We start from the raw sequence: 21,271 nt of genomic DNA on the forward strand, positions 1-21,271 counted from the left end.
GTCAATATAGCAACAGTATGAATGCAGATTTTATGGTTTCACTGAATTAACCTATAGATTTTAATTAAAGTAAAGATGTTTGAAATAATTCGCGGAAATGGGCTAAATATTAACCCGTTAATAACCTAAGTTTAACATTTAAAAATAACACCATGCAAATTGGGGGCTTCGTCTGTCAATTCTGTTACTTCTGCTCCACAAATCAAAAAACACTGATGTGTTGTGGGGGGAATCTTATTTTTATCCCGTCTTATCCTAAAACAGAAGGGGGCAGCACCATTACAAATAATGAAGGCAATGATGCGTGCTAAGGCGTTCACAAACTGAGCTTTGTCTCTCACTTATTCGGAAGATAACGTCCGAGACGACCAGGTTGAGAGGGGAGGCCTAAAAATTCATTTGCATAGCGATGGGCCGTGAAAATGGGCCGTGATGCGGTGTTAAAGGCGACATGAAGCTGCATAGCGCAGGGATCCGATTTGTTGGAGAGTTCAAGATGGTTTGAGTTAGGGGTGATGGGGCAGCAGAAATCTGGATCCAGTATAAAATCCCGTGAGATTCCTCCTACTGGGCCAGACGGAACCGATGAAGGCGATCGCATCAACCGCATCCCAGAATAAGTCGACCGTGATTGTGAGCTCATTCATCAGCAAAGAATCAGTGCAGGGAATGAGAAGGAATTTGATGCATGCATGAAAATCTAACAGTGGTTTACCACTGTTGGTCTCTTACGCACCGCGTAATGGAAAGAGCAGGATAACGGTACTTCAGAGTCTTTTTGCTCCTAATGGCAGCGGCACCGAAATAAACGGGACAGCCGTGAACACGTGTTATTGAGCTAGGCATTTGTCTGATCAGATCGGCGGAATGGTGTCTTTGAGATGTCACCGGAGCAAGTATATATGGGCCACTCTGCTGGTGTTGGCGTTGTTGTGGCTCTACATCTTCCCCGTGTACAGGATCCCCAGCGACAAGGAAATGGTGGATGAGGTTCTGCGGCAGGGACAGACGTGGAGCAGAAACCAAACCGGAGCAGATCTGTACAGGTAACGTCAACGTTATTACAATGAGTTTTGATTCATCGCGTTCAATTATTCATTCATTGTGAGCGCATCTGGGATGCGCATGGCCACAAATCTTGGATAAATTGGGACCGTGACGCGATTTGGAATTACATGTAGTCTCTCACTAACTGCAATTAAGTAAATGGAGCGGTTGCAATCAGTATCTCATCCATGTAATCAAGCCCTCGTGATTACATATGAGTATTGCAGAGTGCACACATCTCCTCTGAAAAACCGATCAAAGAGAGCGCATGCGCAGAGATGTAGCCTCGTTTGCAACGTTATCTGTCCCCGCTCTGAACTCAATAGTAAAAGCAGGTCAGGTCTTTGCGACGTCTGATTCTGATGTTGTTGTTTATTATTATTATACTATTCCTTTGACTTTGGATTGAAATTTGTTATAGCAAAATATTGTTATTTTGTCAACATATCATATTTTATTATTATTACATTAGAAAAGTGTCAGTTGCACAATAGAAAAGATCTGCTGCAAAACATTAGTTGAAGAAAACAAGTCTTTATACACGTTTCCATAAATTGTCAAACCTATGTTGTTTTTGTAATCATAAATGCAATTTATTTTGATGCATTTCACTGTGGCCCCTTTCAATAATTCCTTAAATTTTCTTTACTTGGAGTTAAAAATTCTAACTTTAATTTCACAAAACCTGCCGTATTCATTCATTCATGTATTCTTTTTTATTTATTTAATAAATGCTTTTCATTTATGCTCACTTCCAGATTGGAAACTAAATTATTTAAATCTAATTGCACTGAAATCTTTTTGTTAAATAAGATACTTTGTTCTTTCAAAAATGTGTATTTGCTCCTGGACAATTAGAAATGACTATTTCAGAAGCCTTTACTTCTGCTTCCCATAATCAGTGTCAAAATATTTTCTTTCCTTGACAGGAAACTGTTGACAGAATGCTGTGACCCAAAGAGGATGTTTGCTGTTACTAAGGAAAACTCGCCAATAGGCAAAGTCTTGTGGTACGATGGGGAAATCTACCATTATCACACGGTCACCAATGACACCTACCCAATCTTTGTTCAGGTACTGTTTATCATAAGTCAATGAGCCAAAATATATGACTAGTTTTTGCTGCTACATCTTTAGCATGACTACTGTTTCTTGTAAAATGCAGTTATTTATCTGAATCCAAGTTTTGCATCAGCTTTACATTTGTAACAATATAACACTAAAATAGTCAAACTGATATTAAACAGATAATACCTCCTTGTGTTGAGTTCTTTGTGTCTTCACATTAATTTGTCATCCTAATACAATTTTTAATGCATGACAGAAGAAGAGTGTACTGTTCCAAATCGCTGTTAATTCAAGATTATATGCTCAACAGGCACACACAAATATGGTTAGCCAAAAATCGCAGCACACTTTGGTGTTTTAAATCTATCAGAACATTCTTTTTAGTTACGTGTATTTGCAGATAAATGTCTGGAATGATAAACGTTGGAATGTGGAAGTGTTTGAAAGCAAAGCAGTTGGTCCCTTTTTTTTTCTTTCCACCCCCACTCTCCATGAAGCTCAGCGCAGCACTCCTCCTTCTAAAAATAAACAGGCAGGGGAGAGACACCCGCATGGGTCCTGATTGTCCTGTACTGGGCACCATTCTGCCTTTCCGTCGCAGTGTTCCTCCTACACTGTCTCAGAGCCCACGCTCATTATTGATGGACACACAAAGCAATATCCTACACACACTCATGCACCCCTGCCTCACACTAATGTAGTTACACTGTGATTTAGTATGTTTATTCAATGAGATCTATGGATTATGCAGCCATGTTACTATGGACACAGTGTTTTGTTTTGTTGTTATTTAGTTTTTTTAACTAAAAGGGGTCAATTAATAATTTTATAGTACATTTAGTCGTAAATGGTTCTTTTGTGACCAAAAAAAAAAAAAAAACCCATTGAAAAGATTCATTTTTACATGCACAGTCACTGTCATTCTCAGTATTATGTTTCAGCGTACGTCAGGCTTACTGAATTTTAACCATCTGCTTGTAATTTTTATCAGAACGTTATGTATCACTGATGCCAGATAGGACAGCACTGATATGATCTTACTAGAGCTTCATTCTTTTAGAGATGTTTGCATGACGTTTCACCAACTGGTGTCAAAATTATTAGTTATTTAATGCGGCTTTACCTGTAATCATAGGTGTAGAACAGTGCTTAAACTAAAAACATCTTCCAGTAGTGTTTGAGACTAGCAAACCCTGTAACAACAGATTAGAACATTTACAGGTATAAAATATAGAGTAGCACATTCCTATCCTTTAATTCAATTAGAGAGTCCTGATATATAGTATAAACACAATTGGATGCTTAACTGTTTGTTCCGGACAGGCATATTTCTTTAAGTGAATAATACTTCAGGCTTTTTAGCTATTTTGTTAGTGGGAAACTGGATATAAACAGAGTGACCAGATGTTTCACTACATTTGTTCCTGCTGTGGGAATGCCAGAACGACTGAAGAAAAGTTGAAGCATGATGATGTGCATTTCTCGTCTGTTTAATGTGTCATCATCTGCTGACCAAAAAGCCACTCCCTTAAAATTCATCTTTCAGGCATGTTTGTATATGCTCTGTACAGCTTTTTCCCCAAGTCAAAATGTCATAAGCTTAGTAGTAATATAAAGTTATAAAGTTCCTGTGGCTCAAGTGATAGAGCATTTTGGTAGTGGTGCAAGGTTGTGGGTTCAATTCCCAGGGAACACATGTTAGGTAAAATGTTAGCCTAAATGCACTGTAATTCGCTTTGGATAAAAGTATCTGCTAAATTCATAAATTTAATTTAAATTTGTAATATGCCATGTATGATGTCTGTGTCTAAACAAATGGATATTAAAATGTTTGTTTTAGTATTTGATAAATCTCTGAAGTAGAATATATAAAGTATAGCTGCACATCTAATGACAGCATAACAGATACATTCTTTATTAACACACCAATTCTGTTGATTTTTTTTTTTTTTTGTAGACCCAAGCCATATGTGCTAGAGATCATAATGGGATACAGAATATGGATTAAGCCCTTCTGCTCTGGACCATTAAGAAACCACCTAGAAATCACCCAAAAAACAATGCAAACACCACTCAGGGAAGCTTAGCAACAGTGTATCAACTTCCTGCCACAATACTATGAAAATCTTATAAGGAATAATATGTAATCTGCTTTGGATTTTGGCTTCTCTTGGTTTGTTGTCTGTAACTCCTGTAAAAAGAAAATGTCTGAAGATGAGTGTTTTAATTATGAATATGCAAGATGAAATTGTTGTCTGTAATGCCACTTAATAGCCAGGGGCTCTTACAAAGGTTCTTTTCATCAAATGAGTTTCACCCAATTGTTCACCGCTCTTTGAAGCGTATGAATATTGAAGTAACCTAGATTTGAATTTGTATACATCAAAAGAAACAAATGGAAATGTACTACGTGTGTGTGTGTGTGTGTGTGTGTGTGTGTGTGTGTGTGTGTGTGACTCTTCATTGCTTTGACACATTTGTGTAACACACAGTTTTTGTGTTGCTAGGATACACCATTGCAGTTTCCTCTGAAGAAGTGTTCAGTCGTGGGCAATGGAGGGGTCCTGAAACACAGTGGCTGTGGTAAAGAAATTGACCAAGCTGAATTTATCATGAGGTGAGAAGTAATATTTGTTTATATATATTTGTGTATATATATACATATTAGGGGTGGAATGGTACACAGATGTCACAGTTCGGTACGTACCACTGTTCCGGGTCACGGTTCGATATGATTTCGGTGGAAAACATTTTTTATTCTGAACAGTGGTACAAATAAAAAAAGATTAATCCTAGATGTGAAAATGCTAAATATTATTACATTATGTTATATATAAAATCCTCAGTACATATATACATACAAGGAATAAATTCTTGAAATATATTTGATTTAGTTCAGTGGTTTTTAACTCCAGTCCTTGCGCAACGTCCTGCATATTTTGCATGTTGAGTGCACAAGCCTTTAAAGTATGCACCTTCGTCAGTCTGTAAGAGACACATTCAGAGTCAGCACACAGTCACTCTCTAGTGGGCTTTATTTTCAAGTGCCATCACATGGCTTTCGCCGTTATTCTGCTGGCAGCCAATTATCAAACAGCGCATTGCTGCGGGCACCCCCTTTTGGATTGGGGGTGAATTGCCTTCATTGTAAGGCCTCATCCACCAAACCAAGATGTCCATACCATATATATACACACACAGTGCCGTGAAAAACGTTTAGCCTGTTTTTTTTTTGTTTTTTTGTTTTTTGCATATTTGTCACACTTAAAAGATTCTTAGAAGATTAGAAGATAATGAAAGTAAATACAAACTGCAGTATTTGTAAAATTTCCCTTAAGGGAAAAAATGTGTCCAAACCCCATTAAATCATGAAAGAACTGTGATTAACCACATTATTTTAGAAAGCGGAGTTTTGAGTTCTGAAATTTCACTAGCCACACCCAGGCCTGATTACAGGCCTGATTACTGCCAGACCTCAAGTTAAAAACGGTGCACAACGTTTTGCTACGGTTTCCGGATTGAACGTCATGTTTCCTGGAAACGGTGTGCACCGGTGTACAATGGGGTTTGAGATGCGTTTTCTCTTGTTTGGTGGGTGTGTCAGAACTGCAGTCCAATCAGCAGCAACATGTATATAAAGCACGCGGTATTAAAGTGAACTCGCACAATGGCTTCAAGGAAAATAATGTACAAATATGTTCGTTGCAGCTCGGTATATGCAATAACTGAGGATATTAGAAGACATGTTTGTCGTAAGTTTTATTGTAAAAATATAGGACATAATGATGTAGTTGTTTATATTTTTAGCTTCATTGCAAGTGTATGACATTTGGTATAGAAATAAACAATGGTAATTAAGTGCTTTTCCTAAAAATGAGAAAGAAAATACAGGGTATTAAAACCGTATGAACTACAAATAAAGTCAGTATGTGAGGCTAAATAGATGGCTTCGAAAATTCTTCACAAAGAAACCAAAGAATGGCCTTTTTTTTTCTTCAAAGAATGGCCTTCTCAGCTGCCATAGTTGCAACTCTTGCGTCATCAGAACAGTGTGTTCAACGCATCACCATTTCTGTTTGAAAAACGTTTTGCAACTTTTGTCGGGGCTGAACGCAGCCCTGTTGAATCAAGAAATCACTTAAATAGAACCTGTCTGACAAAGTGAAGCATGCTTAAAGAGCAACACATCATAACACAATCTAAAGAAATTGAAGAACAGATAAGAAAATTGGAAAAGATATAAGTCTTCAACTGTTCTTTTAAAAGTAATAATGGATGAAGGTAGGAAGTTCATCCCATTGTAGAGATGTAAAGGTGCCACATTTTGAAGAAATGTTTTGTGCCCTTCAATCATTGACTCTAAAATGCAGAAGGGAACTTTAAGGTGGGAGGATCCATTTCCAATTATCAAATCCAGTATCAAATCCCAAAAATGATTTTAAGTATGCAGCAAAAGGAAGAGAATGGAGTAAAATCAAGAAAAATATGGCATGGAACATCTTTGATTTATTGAAGAGTAGATGTGCTGCCAAGTTCTGGATCATCTGCAGAGGCTTATATGTGCTGACTGGAAAGCTGGCCAACAGAGCACTGCAGTAGTGCAGTTTTGAAATGACAAGTATTTGTACAAAGAGCTGCACAATGTACCCAGAAAAAAATAGTCTGGTGTTCCTGTTATTTTAAAGCATTAACCTGCATGACCAGGCTTTTGTTGAGATGTGGGTAGTAAACTGGTCATCAAACACTACCACCAGGTTCCTTGTCCTGGTTGGTGTTTGTGTTGATGAATCCAATTGAACAGTGACAAGGTAGTCAACTGGTTGGTTGTGGTTTACGAGCTCTGGGGTTGCTAGGTGAGCAACCCCAACTCTAGCCAAATTGAAATGTCTTAAGGGCAAGCTGAGACTAAGGGGCCATTAGGTTGGAACGACAGGTAGAGATGCATATTAGTTCCACTATTATAGGAGAAGTCATTTGCCTGTTTGATCAAGCATAGTGAGGTTGTGAATATCAATAAAAGGAGAGGACCAAGCAATGAACCCTGAGCCACCCCAGTGCTTAGTTCAGACAACCCTCCTCTCCAGAAACCTATAAAGGATCTGCCTGTAACATAACACTGGAAACATATCAGTGTCATACCTGTGATGCACAGGTCAGAACTGTTGGACTGGAGAATCTGGTTATTTACAGTATTCAAGGCAACAAAGCAATGAGAACAGATGATCTGGAGTTCTCTCTTTTCAGGTGTATAGTTTTATTGACAGTGAGGTGGTCTCAGTGGAATGTTTGCTGTTGCAGCTAGATTGGTTGTTATTGGGTACCTTGTCCTGTCAGATAAAAAGTGCTGATTTTTAAGTTTTAGTTTTTTTAGCAGTGGGCCTTGGCAGTAGAAACACAGAAGAGGAAGAGGACAGGAGAGATTGTTAACAGCTCAGGTCAACTTGGTCTTTTAACTTGGAAATTCTCTTGTCAGGAGCTCAGAGCTTGATGGTCACAGAGAGTATCAGTGAATCAGGGGCTAGATGCTGTTGCTGGTGCTAACCCAAGAGTGTCCAATACTGCTGCTGGAGGGCCACTTTTCTTGCAGAGAATCCTGAAGACCTTGATTAGCTGGTTGCTGGCCTGTGCTAACCTGTGATAGGCAAAGTGTTAATGTGGGGCTAAATCTATCAGAAGCATCACAATAAGAACTGGTACGTGTATTAATGTATTTAGTGTAAGAAACAATGCTTTCTTTTGACATAAACTGAAAAACATGACTCCCAGCTAAACTTTTTCTGCAATCTTTCTTCATCTCCTCTACCTCTAGATGTAACCTTCCTCCTCTGTCCAAAGAGTACACCACTGATGTTGGTACCAGAACACACCTGGTGAGCGCGAATCCTAGCATTATTGAAAAGAAGTACGTGTCTTTTCCTCTTCACTTATTTATTTTTTTGTCTAAGGGGGAAGAGGGGGTTATGGATTCAAAATTGTAAATTACAGTAACAACTAGATATGCTCTTTTCTTCATGCATTGTGGCCACAGTATATTTAAACAAAACAGTTTGGTTACAGAAATCTATATATTTTACACATTTTTCACTTAAAGATCACTGCATATTGACATTAAAAAGAAATGTTTATCATTCCTCTTTATCAGCTTTCAGAACCTACTATGGTCCCGCAAATCCTTTGTAGAGAGTATGAAGGCATATGGCTCTAGCTACATCTACATACCAGCCTTCTCCATGAAACCCGGCACTGACCCCTCCCTGCGGGCATACCACGCCCTTGCAGACTCCGCCTCCAACCAGACTGTCCTGTTTGCCAACCCTGACTTCCTTAAAAATGTTGGTCGATTCTGGAGGAACCACGGCGTCCACGGCAAACGCCTGTCCACAGGGTTGTTCCTGGTGAGCCTTGCCCTTGGCTTGTGTGAAGAGGTTACCACTTATGGTTTCTGGCCATTTTCGGTGGGACTGGATGAGCAGCCAGTCAGCCACCATTATTATGACAACATTCTCCCATCCTCGAGATTTCACGCCATGCCTGAGGAATTTCTGCAACTCTGGCACTTGCATAAGAGCGGCACGCTGCGTATGCAGGTTGGCGATTGTGCAAAAGAAGGACAGGAACCTAAGAAGGAAAAATAAGTGGAAGAGTTGCCAGGGCAACTCCGTATATCCCCACAGGAACTGGATGGCCATACTGTGATTAGCATGAGAATACTGTGGGTTGTGAGGTGATGCCTCACCCCCAAAGCTGGACCTCTCTTTGGTGTCTATATGCTTGAACCTCAACTGCTACCAACACACCCCCAACCTCTTGTTGCCAAGGGACTGTTGTAAAGACTTGCATGTGTACCCATTCTCATGTATGCACTCACTGGAAGCTTGTTGTGTCTGTTTGTAGAAGTCCTGGGGTGATGAGGGACTCGGGTGTCATGTGACCCATTTAAACTGCATCCACCAGCAGTTGGACTTTTGAATCTAAGGACTATTTGTTCACTTAATATAAAGAGATTGGGGAAGGGGCTGATTCAAACAATGTCTTAAGAACTTTAAATGGGAACTCTGAGGGAAACTGAGAGCAATGCTTTGATCGTTTTTTTTTTTTTTTTTTTTTTGGTCTTGAACACTCTTTCTTTAGAGTTTTGAGGAAATGGAATAAGGGATAATGAGAAAATCTTACTCGTAGTGTTCCATATATACAAATCAGTGTGCAAATACAGGTTTAGCCTCGAAAAGGGAAGTTGGTAATTGAATGTACAGCCACAGAAATAAATCCGGTTTCAAAAATTTGAGACCGGTTTAAAAAGAAGGCTGCAGTTCACGTATTATTGCGAGTATAATTCTAGTTTTATTTATTTTTGACATTTACTGAAGTAGGACATTAACTGAGAACCACCTTGTCAGTCTAGATCAGTCATGAAACGAATTTCTACCATGACCAAAGTGTTTTGTCAAGCTTAGAGTGGGAAATCATGGGTTGAGAGACCACATCTAGTTGGAAGACTTCCACAAAACGGATGGAGGCCCAAATTCTGTAGAAGATTTGTTTGTGTACCAATGAAAAAAGTATGGGTTCGCTGTGACTACTGTGGCAGTATCTTTAATTATTATTTGTGTTAATTGTATGTGTTTGAATTCAGTCATTAGATATAACGAAGTGGTGCAATGATCCCACATGGTTGAAGGGACACCAATTATTCGATGAGCATTTTTTGGCCTGTTAAGGTGCTGGACACCTGGTCCGGAACATGTAAATACTCAATTATCAGTTTTGTTACAATTTCCATAAGAATCATGTTTTTTCTGAATGTATTGGCAGCCATTTTGGTAGTCTGCCCAGTAACTTGTTTCCTTGACTTATTTTTGTTGTTGTTGTAAACTGCACACAGGGAATTAGGTTTAAATTTGTTGGTGCTAGATGTAACACTTCAGCTTAGTCTTAATATGTCATCACGGTCAGACAGTTGTAATAGGTACGACTGGTAGGAGGATGCACTATTATGTTGATTTAAAGCAAGAGACCTCAGTATTTATATGGTAAGTTCACCCCAAAATGACAATTGTTGTCACCTATTCACCCCATGTCATAAAACCTTTGATACACAAGTTAAGATAATTTTAATGAAACCTGAGAGTTTTGAGATGGTTTTGAAATGGTTCATGCTTCAAAAATAAAAAAGCCATTGTAAAAGCAATCAAGCAGTTTAATCCAAGCATTTTAAAGAGGCATAAAGATTAAAGATATATATATATAAAGATTGATCAACGCACATGTGCACGTGAGTATCTCAAATATGGTAAATGGAAGCCTAACCATATTTTTGTGATGGATGATAACAAACCTCATTTGTTTTTGTTTGAGTTTTCTGAGGCATCAAAGTTTTAGTGTAATGGACTTTAAAAGGAAGGACATAAATCTCTCAGATTTGTCTTATGGATTTGGAAGGACATGAGGGTGAGTAAATGACAGAATTTTTTATTTTAAGGTGAACGATTCCTTTAATGGGAAAACAGTTGCCTTTAAATACCATTTAAAGCAGGTGTGTTAGCATTCAGGTAGCTAGCTGTAAGACAGCTTCGCAAGATTCTCCTACACTAAGGCGTCCCTCGTGGCAAAATTTAGATTGTGTTCTTGAAACTGATTGAAATGTGTTCTGACATTTTTTGTATAGTTGTTGTTGTGTATTAGTGCATTAGCGTAGGGAAGCTAGACTATGAGCTATGTAATGGTTGAATCTCACAAAATACATAACCAGGTCACATTTCACCCCAGTGAAGAAGGAAAATGACAAATCCGCACATTTCCCGTCCATGTTCTCATTATCGTAATGTGTTGGTAAAAATCAAAAACTAAAAAAAAATATATGGGTTGAATAAAATACAGTATAACAAATAATGGAGCATAAATGCTTGTGCTTAGTTCCAGAAGTATTAGTCACCATGAAAAAAAATGGGGTGAACTCTGACCCGGAGTTGTTCTTAGCAGGTTTTTTGAGACTCGCTTTGAAAGCAAAAGAAATGTGTGCTCTCATTTGAGTATTTCCAGAAATTTCCATTACCATATTTTCACACTTTAAGCCAATGAGTGCCTTTATCAGTATTAAAAAGGCTATGGACATAATTTTATCAAAGACAAGTTTTTAAACAAATCTAAGGATTATTTATTTTTTCCCCAAACTCAGACTGAAATAACCTCACAGAATTGTTTTCAACCAAGGCTGATGTGTAGACATGTGGAAAGACCTATTGATTTAATAATTTATTATGATTTATGATAAGTGAATGGATGCAAGTTTAAAAATAGCTAGCACACGGTTGTAGAAGGACCAACGTACATTACTGTAATATATTTAAATTGCTTAATTGGCAGAAAACCACTTTAGCTTAACTTTTTAACTTTAGCAGACATGAAGCATGGGGAAAGTGTTAAATGCTGGAGCTGATGATTATATTTTTCTTTGCACCCTTTTGTGCTGTTCAGTATTGTGAATGAGTGAGGTAGTTTGTAAGTAGGCATGCACGACTTTGATGTGTAATTGGTTTTTGAAACTGATTTTGAGTAAGAAACTCACAAACAATTATGTATTTTGCATTCCACCCTTTGAGCCATATGAGGGTGAATGCCCTGTTGAAACTGAACTTACCTCAACTTTACTGTTCATTGATGAAGCTCACAGGAGCTTGGATCTTAGATACATTTTACTCCACTAAACTGTAAATGTGTCCTATCATGTCAATCTTCTTGGCTCAAGCATTTGGTGTTTGTACTTGAGCATGGCACAATCTATTAACAATAAACAGGAACAGAGCTGAACGTTGTTTACGTGCCACCTGGGTTATGCCAGTATTGAAAATGTGATAAGAAAAAAGAGCCTACAGACTTTCAAACAATAAAGATGTCCTGTCAACTCATTTTCTGCAGTATGTGTGACGTCAATGAATAACAGTCTTGCCTAGATGAAGCACTCCATTCTAAATTGGACGAACATATATTTCCTGTTCAATAATTTTATTTTTTAAAGAAACAATGAAGAGAGCTGGAAATTAATATTAATAATACATTTCCACACATTTATATATATAGTTTTGGTGCCAAAAAAAAAAAAAAATCTCCTCTGTATATAGTAGGAGTTACCCCAACTATGGAGTCGAATGGAAATTTTCAAATCTTGCTTATAGTCAACTGACAGTCGAATCATGTTTGGGGCGGGGCAAAATACATTACCAAGAGTCAAGTAGTCAGACATTCAACAGTCATAAATACTGACATTAACACAGGGAAAATGTGTAACATGCAGTTACTGCATAAAGAACAGTAGTTATTAATAATGTTCTGCATTTCTGTTTTCATTTCTGCGCATGCTGAATATTAACAGTAGAATGAAGCATTTAGCAGGTTTTTAATCAATGGGATTTAACTAATCATTTATCTCATAGAATACGCTTCATTATTTATACAACAGAACATTAATATTACGACTTACAGGCTATTTGCACAAAATGCCCCAAATGCAGATGAATGCATTTGCGTGGTTTTGAAATAAACTCCTTTTGCAGACTCGTTCACACAACAACGTGCAGAAACACAGAAACTAAACTCTAAAAATTCACAGTGTTTTGTTATAAGTTTTCTCATCATAATGTTATTCAGTCCCAATCATAGATATTGATATTCTGCAGTGGTGTTTGTCCTCCTACTCACACTGCGTGCTGAAGAGATTTATCTGTAATATCTGCAGATGGCAACACTGCCAGAACTTAAACTGATAGTAATCAAGTTTCACAGACATGTTATTTTTGACAGGAGACCACATTCGGTAAGGCCAATGCAAAAAAAAAAAAAAAAAAATTTGATATAAGGACGTGACAGAGATATGTAATGGAGGCAGGGTATTTAACAATTTACAATTAACTTTATCCAAAATGAGTCTGACATCAGCACACTGAACAGTAAAGTTGAAGTTTCATTTCATCTTTAACTCAATTCAATTCCATTAAACTTTGTTCCTGTAACAGAAACAGGTCAATTTAGCTCAAAGGGAATCATTTAATAATTTAAAGGGAATTTGAACAGAATCACTGTTTCACGGCTGATCACTGAGACGCCCTGCGATTCACTTGAACAAGCCGTTTAACATCAAATCTTCGCTGGATATTAATATCCAAACTATAGTGAAAACACTATCAGCACAGTAACAAGATCGGCAGTTTAAGACATTAACTTGTAAGCACAAAACACAAGATACTTTTCTTTTCAATATAACTAAGGCTTTATTGGATAAATCTAAGACATATAAACTAATCTAACACATAAACACACGCACTCACACATTCACACAAGTTGCAGGAAGATCGAAAGTTAGGGAAAGATGAGTTTAAGAGAATGGAAATATGGAATCCCAAGTTTACAGCAATACGTTAAATTGCATAAACATGAACAAACATCAATCACGTAATTAGCCCTCGCATTGAGTTCCTCAGTGAGGTTAAAATTATAGTAGATACACCAGTAAAGGTCACAGTCTGGAGGTAAAGTTACTTGCGTCTCCTGTGAAAAAGGAGATCCCGTTGAAAGGGCTATCCCGATGTCGCTGATTGACTGAAAGTTCAGTAGTCGCTGAAGTGACGTCTTGGGAAGGCCCATGGTGGGGCGTTGGTTGAAAATGGAGTTGTGTGGCTGGTTGAAGCTGAACGCGCAGACGAGGTCGACGTTACGAAACGTAACTCAGAACACGAAACTCTCAAACGGAAAAGAAAATAAATAAAGTTTGACAAGGCTAGGTGGTGTTCCTTCTCATCGTGGCTAAGTAGCAGCAGGCGTGCAGGCTGAAGCATGCTGCAACCGTGCTCAAAGAATAGTGATAACAAACAGCATGGCTAAAAGCTAAAGCTACAAGCTAAAAGCTAAGAGCAGCCATGACTAGTAATAGGAATCCCTTTAAGTTTTTTTCTCTTCTGAGCATTCATTCATGGATTTGCACTACTGTCTTCACACACAGATAAAACTTGAGAAGTGTGACAATATACCTCTGTAAATAAATACAATATAAATTCATGTCTCGTACACTTTAATGCCCATTGAAATGTATAGTGTATGTTCTCTTGGAACTGGAATCGATCGGCGCCGGACCACAAATTTTACCACCTGTAACTCCTGAACCCCGAGGGCTGCCGCAGGGGTGGTCTCATTTGGAAGAGGGCCTCTAGAAATACACTACAATTGCATTTGAGAGGGTTCCTCGAGCTGAAGTGATCCCACAAATTTGGTGTGAATTTGTGGTGCTGTTATGGAGATATGGCCGTACAAAGTTTTAGTGGCTATCCATAGACTTGAGCTTTAAAGCGTTTCATCCAGGTCGCCTGTAGTAAACAATGGAGTGCGCTCTGTTATAAAAAAAGAAAAATCACGTTGACGGCATCATTTCTGATACCAATATATCGGCAACAGGCTCATATCGGTCGATAATATCGGCAAACCGTTATTGGTCGGGCTCTAGCCAAGATGCTTCTTTGTAGGTCACGGATTATAGAAAGTGAAACTTAAATCTAGGGGTGGTTGGATTTATTCATGCACGTTAAAATATTTTCAGATTATTTACAGCAATATCATAATAGGCTGAATATTAACTTATTGGGAGAAATGCGGTAGTTCTACATGAAATCAGACATTTGAGCGCCCCCATTTAGTGAAAATGGCATGATCATAACACCTCAGCAAATATTAAACTGTGAAATTGGTAGTCGAATCAGGCTCCCAGGTCACCCCTAGTATATAGTGTGTATTTTGGGAAGCTGCAGTTTTCTCAACACTACTCAACCCAGAACATTCCCCTTTATTATCAGTACATACGTATCCATGTGGTCACAAATAAGAAATGTGTAATACCATTCAGCATATACAAATCAGTAATAAAGTGAACTTTATTACACAATATTCTTTATTCCCCAATGTTCCAGGTCTGTAACTGAGGTTTTGTCCTCTGGAATAATAATATTTTTTGTACTGGTGTGGGTGTTCAGTTAGAAGGTTTTGCAGCTACACTGTGGCTCCAGTGAGATGAACATTTATGATGGCTTTTTTCCCCCCTTTTTAAAATAGGCCAACTGCTGGTCACTGTTAAAAGATAGTGATGCAAATAAGTAGAAGTACTTTAAACACCCACATAACCATTCTATTCTGAAGTACCTTTCCATTTGCAGTTGGCAGTATTATTAGGTAGTGACACATACTTCATCAAGTTCATATACTGTAACAGTTATATATGATTGTGGTTTGATACTTTTACTTGTAATATAGCTAGCACTTTATAAATTCAATTTTGTGTGCTGCTGTTATGCTTAAGCCCTGCGGTCTGGTTTATTTTCTGACTTGGAAGATAAGAGTCTGACTATGAGCATGAGAAAAGCAATGTCTGACAAAAAAGCATCCTGTTGCGCAACTCTTTTGTGGGATCCATGCAACAGAATGCACATGCATATTTACTTATCTTGTACTTCACAAACAAAATTTTACAATTTTAGCAGCCTTCTCGTATGAAATGGCATGCATGAGAGGCAAGTAGGCCTTCTTAATTCCAATTATTGACATCTTGATCCTAAGATCCACTCCTCTCCACTAACCACCATCACCATCTCCATTGGTTATCACTGAATCAGTACAGTAATGTATGCCACCCACACATAATTTAGCATTGCAAGACACTACTGAAGAATTACTACCTGAGGAATTGATTGATTTCCCCAAATTTTCTAGTTTTCTAAATATTTATTTTAAATGGTTACTCCACCCCAAAGTGAAAATGTTGTCATTAATTACTTACCCCCATGTCGTTCCAAAACTGTAAAAGCTTTGTTCATCTTCAGAATGCAGTTTAAGATATTTTGGATGAAAACCGGGAGGCCTGTGACTGTCCTACACTGAAAAAAGTAATAAGTAAATTTACTTAATTTTTATTTGGCAAGTTTTTGCACAAGCATTTTTCAAGTAAATTTAACACATTTGGAAATTAAGTAAATCTACTTAACTAATTTAAGTAAAAAAAAAATATAATAATAATAAGTACATTTTATTGAGTAAAATTTAATTAAATAATATTAAATTAATGCATTTAGCAGACACTTTTATCCAAAGCAACTTACAGTGCATTCAGGCTAACAATTTTCACCTATCATGTGTTCCCGGGGAATCAAACCCCCCAACCTTGCAGTTGCTAATGCAATGTTCTACCACTGAGCTACAGGAACACTTCAAGATTTTGTCAAAATCACTTCAAAATTTCACTCACTTACTTTTTTATTTTGGAAAAGTTTTTACACTAACAAAAAAACCAAAACAGATATTCTAGAAATTTCTAAATGTAAAATAATTTTTTTCAAAACAGTTTTATCAAATGAGGGTAAATAAGTCTCTCACTTCTATCCCTTTAAACCAGTTTACAGCAAAGACAACACGAAGGATTGGATGCACATGATAAATATTCTGCAATTAAGAAAACAGACAAAAGTGTAAAACCCGATAAGTAAACTTTACTCAAACCGTTTGAGTAAATAGATTGCCTTGATTTAAACCATGTAAGTTTTAAAACTTTGCAATTAAGTAATTAAGTGATTAACTAAGTGCTGATTGAGAATTAGTGATGAACAGCTGCTGTTAACAAACAGAATCACTGAAGAAAAGAGAAACACAAGAACTACTACAACTGACTTCAGACACAGCCTTAGATGAAATCAACTGAAATAAAATACATGAAATCTCTCAAGATCTGATTAAACAACCCCACAAACAGCATCACCAGCTCCACTTATTAATAACCAGACTGACTTTATTTCTGTCAGACGTCTACAGAAGATCTTATTGAGAATGAACTAAGCTTTAGATGTTGATTCATTGTTTCATTTGAAGTAACCATGTTAGAGATCAGTGTTTGCTTCAGTTGGGCTCTTGACCCTTGATTTCTATCTTAGTCTTTTCTCTGGCTGTTATAACTGTGTGTTTCTAAAACACATCTGTTGTAATTCAAAAGCCCAGAAGAAATATCATCAGGTGTTAACCTGTACCTAGATGTAGGTTGTTATACTTTATATTGGTGATGATAATCATCAATTATTTATCTGTATGGGGTCTAATCTCTAATGAAGTAGATGTTGTGTAATCAGTTGAAGTGATTCTAGTAAAAGTGATATTAAGAGCCAGTGATTCTGTGATGAGCAGTTAATATAAAAATGACTTTCTAAACATTTTGTACACATACATTTTTCTTCTATGCCAGTAGTTGGTCAAACACAGACATCAATAATCAGAATATGAACCTCTACAATGGTGACGAAAAAAACATGATGCAATGCATTCTGGGTACTATTGTAGTACAGAACTCATCCATGGCTCCCAGCATGCTCTGCAGCATTTCTTTAATGGTCACCATTGTTGAGGTTCATATTCTGATTATTGATGTCTGTGTGTGACTTTTTGAAAAGTCATTTTTATATTAACTGATTATCACAGAATCACTGGCTCTTAGTGTCACTTTTACTAGAATCACTTCAACTAATTACACAACACCTGTTTCATTAGAGATTAGACACTGTACAGTTCAATAATTTATGATTCTCATCACCAATATAAAGTATAACAACCTACACCTAAGCACAGGTTAACACTTGATGGCTTTTCTTCTGGGCTTTTGAGTTATAACAAATGTGTTTTAGAAACACATGGTTATAACAGCCAGAGAAAAGACTAAGACAGAAATCAAGGGTCAAGAGCCCAACTAAAGCAAACACTGATCTCTGACATGGTTACTTCAAATGAAACAATAAATCAACATCTAAACCTTAGTTCATTCTCAATAAGATCTTCTGTAGACGTCTGACAGAAATAAAGTCAGTCTGGTTATTAATAAGTGGAGCTGGTGATGCTGTTTGTGGGGTTGTTTAATCAGATCTTGAGAGATTTCATGTATTTTATTTCAGTTGATTTCATCTAAGGCTGTGTCTGAAGTCAGTTGTAGTATATCTTGTGTTTCTCTTTTCTTCAGTGATTCTGTTTGTTAGCAGCAGCTGTTCATCACTAATTCTCAATCAACACTTAGTTAATCACTTAATTACTTAAATGCAAAGGTTTAAAACTTACATGGTTTAAATCAAGGCAATCTATTTACTCGAACGGTTTGAGTAAAGTTTACTTATCGGGTTTTACAGTACTATTTCTTTTGTCTGTTTTCTTAATTGCAGAATATTTATCATGTGCATCCAGTCCTTCGTGTTGTCTTTGCTGTAAACTGGTTTAAAGGGACAGAAGTGAGAGACTTATTTACCCTCATTTGATAAAACTGTTTTGAAAAAAATTATTTTACATTTAGAAATTTCTAGAATATCTGTTTCGGGTTTTTTGTTAGTGTAAAAACTTTTCCAAAATAAAAAAGTAAGTAAGATAAATTTTCACTTATTTTTCACAAAATCTTGAAGTGTTCCTGTAGCTCAGTGGTAGAACATTGCATTAGCAAGTGCAAGGTTTGGGGTTCAATTTCCCGGGAACACATGATAGGTGAAAATTGTCAGCCTGAATACACTGTAAGTTGCTTTGGATAAAAGTGTCTGCTAAATGCATTAATTTAATATTATTTAATTAAATTTTACTCAATAAAATGTACTTATTATTATTTTATTTTTTTTACTTAACTTAGTTAAGTAGATTTACTTAATTTCCAAATGTGTTAAATTTACTTGAAAAATGCTTGTGCAAAAACTTGCCAAATAAAAATTAAGTAAATTTACTTATTACTTTTTTCAGTGTATATAGTCTACAAAGTAAATTACACTGTCAAGGTCCAGAAAAGTATGAAAAGCATAATCAGAATAGTCCAACTGCCATCAGTGGTTCAACCGTAACTTTATGAAGTGATGAGAATACTTTTTGTATGCGAAGAAAACTGAAATAATGACTTAATTCAACAGTTTGTCTCCTCCGTGTCTCTTTGCATCACTGTAGTACCATTTTGGAGAATATGAGCTGAACGCAGTCAGTGTACGCTCTTTGGTGTCAGCCGAATTGTTCTGCTCGTGGACCCATTAAGTTCTGTCTTCTTTATGTGCTTTTGGTACTACTCCTACTGAGGTTTCATCCAGGTCTAACCTTCTCAAAAACCATTAGACACGCAAGGATACATTATAGACCAGACTTTTGGAGCCAAGTCCCAGAGCCCATACAAGCTGAAAACGTACAGTTATACCAAAAATTATCATAATATCAAATATCATTGTTGATATTTTTTACTAGTGGACACTATAGTTCATTGATGTGAGGATAGCAAAATAAACTGACATATTATTAAAAAAAAAAAAAAAAAAAAAAAAAAAAACACAGAAACAGTGGACTACCAGTAAAATTTATATATATATATTAAAAAAAAATGTTACCAAAAATTATTCAGACACTTTGACTTGATCATCTTTTGCTTAAGTGTTTTTCTTTAATTGCTAATGCAAACTTTTTACACCACAGACTTTACAAAATTAAGCATTGCTTGGTAATTGGTTGACATAAATTGGTATTATTTGTATACTGAACAGTGCTTTAATGGATAAGATCATGAATGTTACTTTGCAGGACAAAAAAGGTCCATTGTCTATTGTCAATAATGAAGATGTATGAAGCACAGTTCACACAGAAGAAACTTTCTAACCATGTAACAATGCAAAACTCCTTATCACGTGGATTCCTAGATTTTTCCAGAAAACAAAGAAATAAATGTAAAAAATATAATCGTGAACACACATTTAATGAAACTTTCATATTATATACCATGCACACGGTGTGTTTGTTCTTTTAAGTGCAACTTTAGCAAATACTGACAAGAGAAACTACAGAGTCTGGTGCCTCCTGCTCACCAGACTATAATTTGCCCACTCCATTTGTCACATTTGAGACACTTCCTCTTGCTTGAATTTTCGTGGCAGAGGTCAAAATTCAGAGCAATTTGCACATAAAACAGACCTTCCTGAAAACTCTCCTCCGGATTCAAAATGCTTCGTAAACATGAGATTTGACAGTTATATGTGTATGTTAATGCATTAGCATAATTTCCACCTATGAATAACAGTTATGCAAATTGCGTGTCCAGGAACGCAGTGGAATATTCTGGTATACTTTCTCAGGTTTAGCTCCAGTATATTGCATAAATGCAAAAGAGACGTATAGGCCATATGCATATCAATAAATATGCAATTAACTTGTGTCCACCAAGCTATCTCCATTGAAATCTATTTGTAATTACGGAACTTGCGACCATAGTTGCTTTTGGGAAACACACCCCAGACTGTTTACACTTCCTTACTCTCCACTCTATTAAATAAATTAATAAAAAAAAATTAACTTGTAAAATATTGTATATATAAAATTTCAGCTCCTCAAAATATGTGTGTATATTATCGTATAGCCTAAATTGAGCTTAGTCATAGCCAACATTATCTTTTCTTGATTTTGTTTTAAACAAAAACAACTAAACGCTTTAAAGACATTACATAGGCTATAATATATATTGTTTTGTTTCCCTCCACAACAATTAATCTAAAGTTAACAGTATTTAGGCTATAAACGTCAAGCCAAAAACAAATTAATTTAATGGGAAACAAAGCCTTGTTTTTCTTCATATGAACTTTGGATCACGTCACAATGAATAAACTTACCCTTTCGTTTTGTTAATCTGTTAATGATTTAATTGAAATATATTGGTGTTTTTGTGCCCTGGTGTGCTGCTGCTCTTCTCTGACAATGACCTGTTTCAATGGCAAACACTTTAAGCATTAGCTTGTCTCCAGATTTTGTCATAAAATTAATCATTCGTTCTAGAAGCTGAAAGTGATCAAAGACAATTCTCCGAAGCACAATGTTACAAGAAAGAAGACTGCCCAGTTTAGCTCCAAGTATTGAGAATGCCCGCGCTCGCAACATTGACATGCAGTCAAAAACACTCTGAGAGCACAAATTATTCAGTTAGGTTTTGCTTGTTTGTGGTTGTAAATTAATAAAAATAATAAATACTTTGATTGCAAAAGTTGGTATACGTGTAGAAAGTTAATTTTTCTCTTTTTTTCTTTTTTTTTGAAAAAGTTCAATATTTATTCCTTTTGTTTTTTCTTTTAATAAAAAGACATGAATTTTGCTA

General features: G+C 36.5%; 1 protein-coding gene across 1 annotated transcript; it reads left to right on the forward strand.

Annotated features, from left to right (window-relative positions):
* Positions 1-308: 308 nt before the first annotated feature.
* Positions 309-12,020, forward strand: st8sia1 (ST8 alpha-N-acetyl-neuraminide alpha-2,8-sialyltransferase 1). The gene is made up of 5 exons (XM_052555103.1): positions 309-1,046; positions 1,977-2,121; positions 4,623-4,732; positions 7,925-8,017; positions 8,258-12,020. Exons 1-5 carry the CDS (start codon positions 868-870, stop codon positions 8,748-8,750), a joined length of 1,020 nt encoding a protein of 339 aa, XP_052411063.1. The 5' UTR covers positions 309-867; the 3' UTR covers positions 8,751-12,020.
* Positions 12,021-21,271: the final 9,251 nt, after the last annotated feature.

Source organism: Carassius gibelio, chromosome B4, assembly GCF_023724105.1.
Source record: "Carassius gibelio isolate Cgi1373 ecotype wild population from Czech Republic chromosome B4, carGib1.2-hapl.c, whole genome shotgun sequence".
In the NCBI taxonomy this organism is placed as follows: Eukaryota; Metazoa; Chordata; class Actinopteri; order Cypriniformes; family Cyprinidae; genus Carassius; species Carassius gibelio.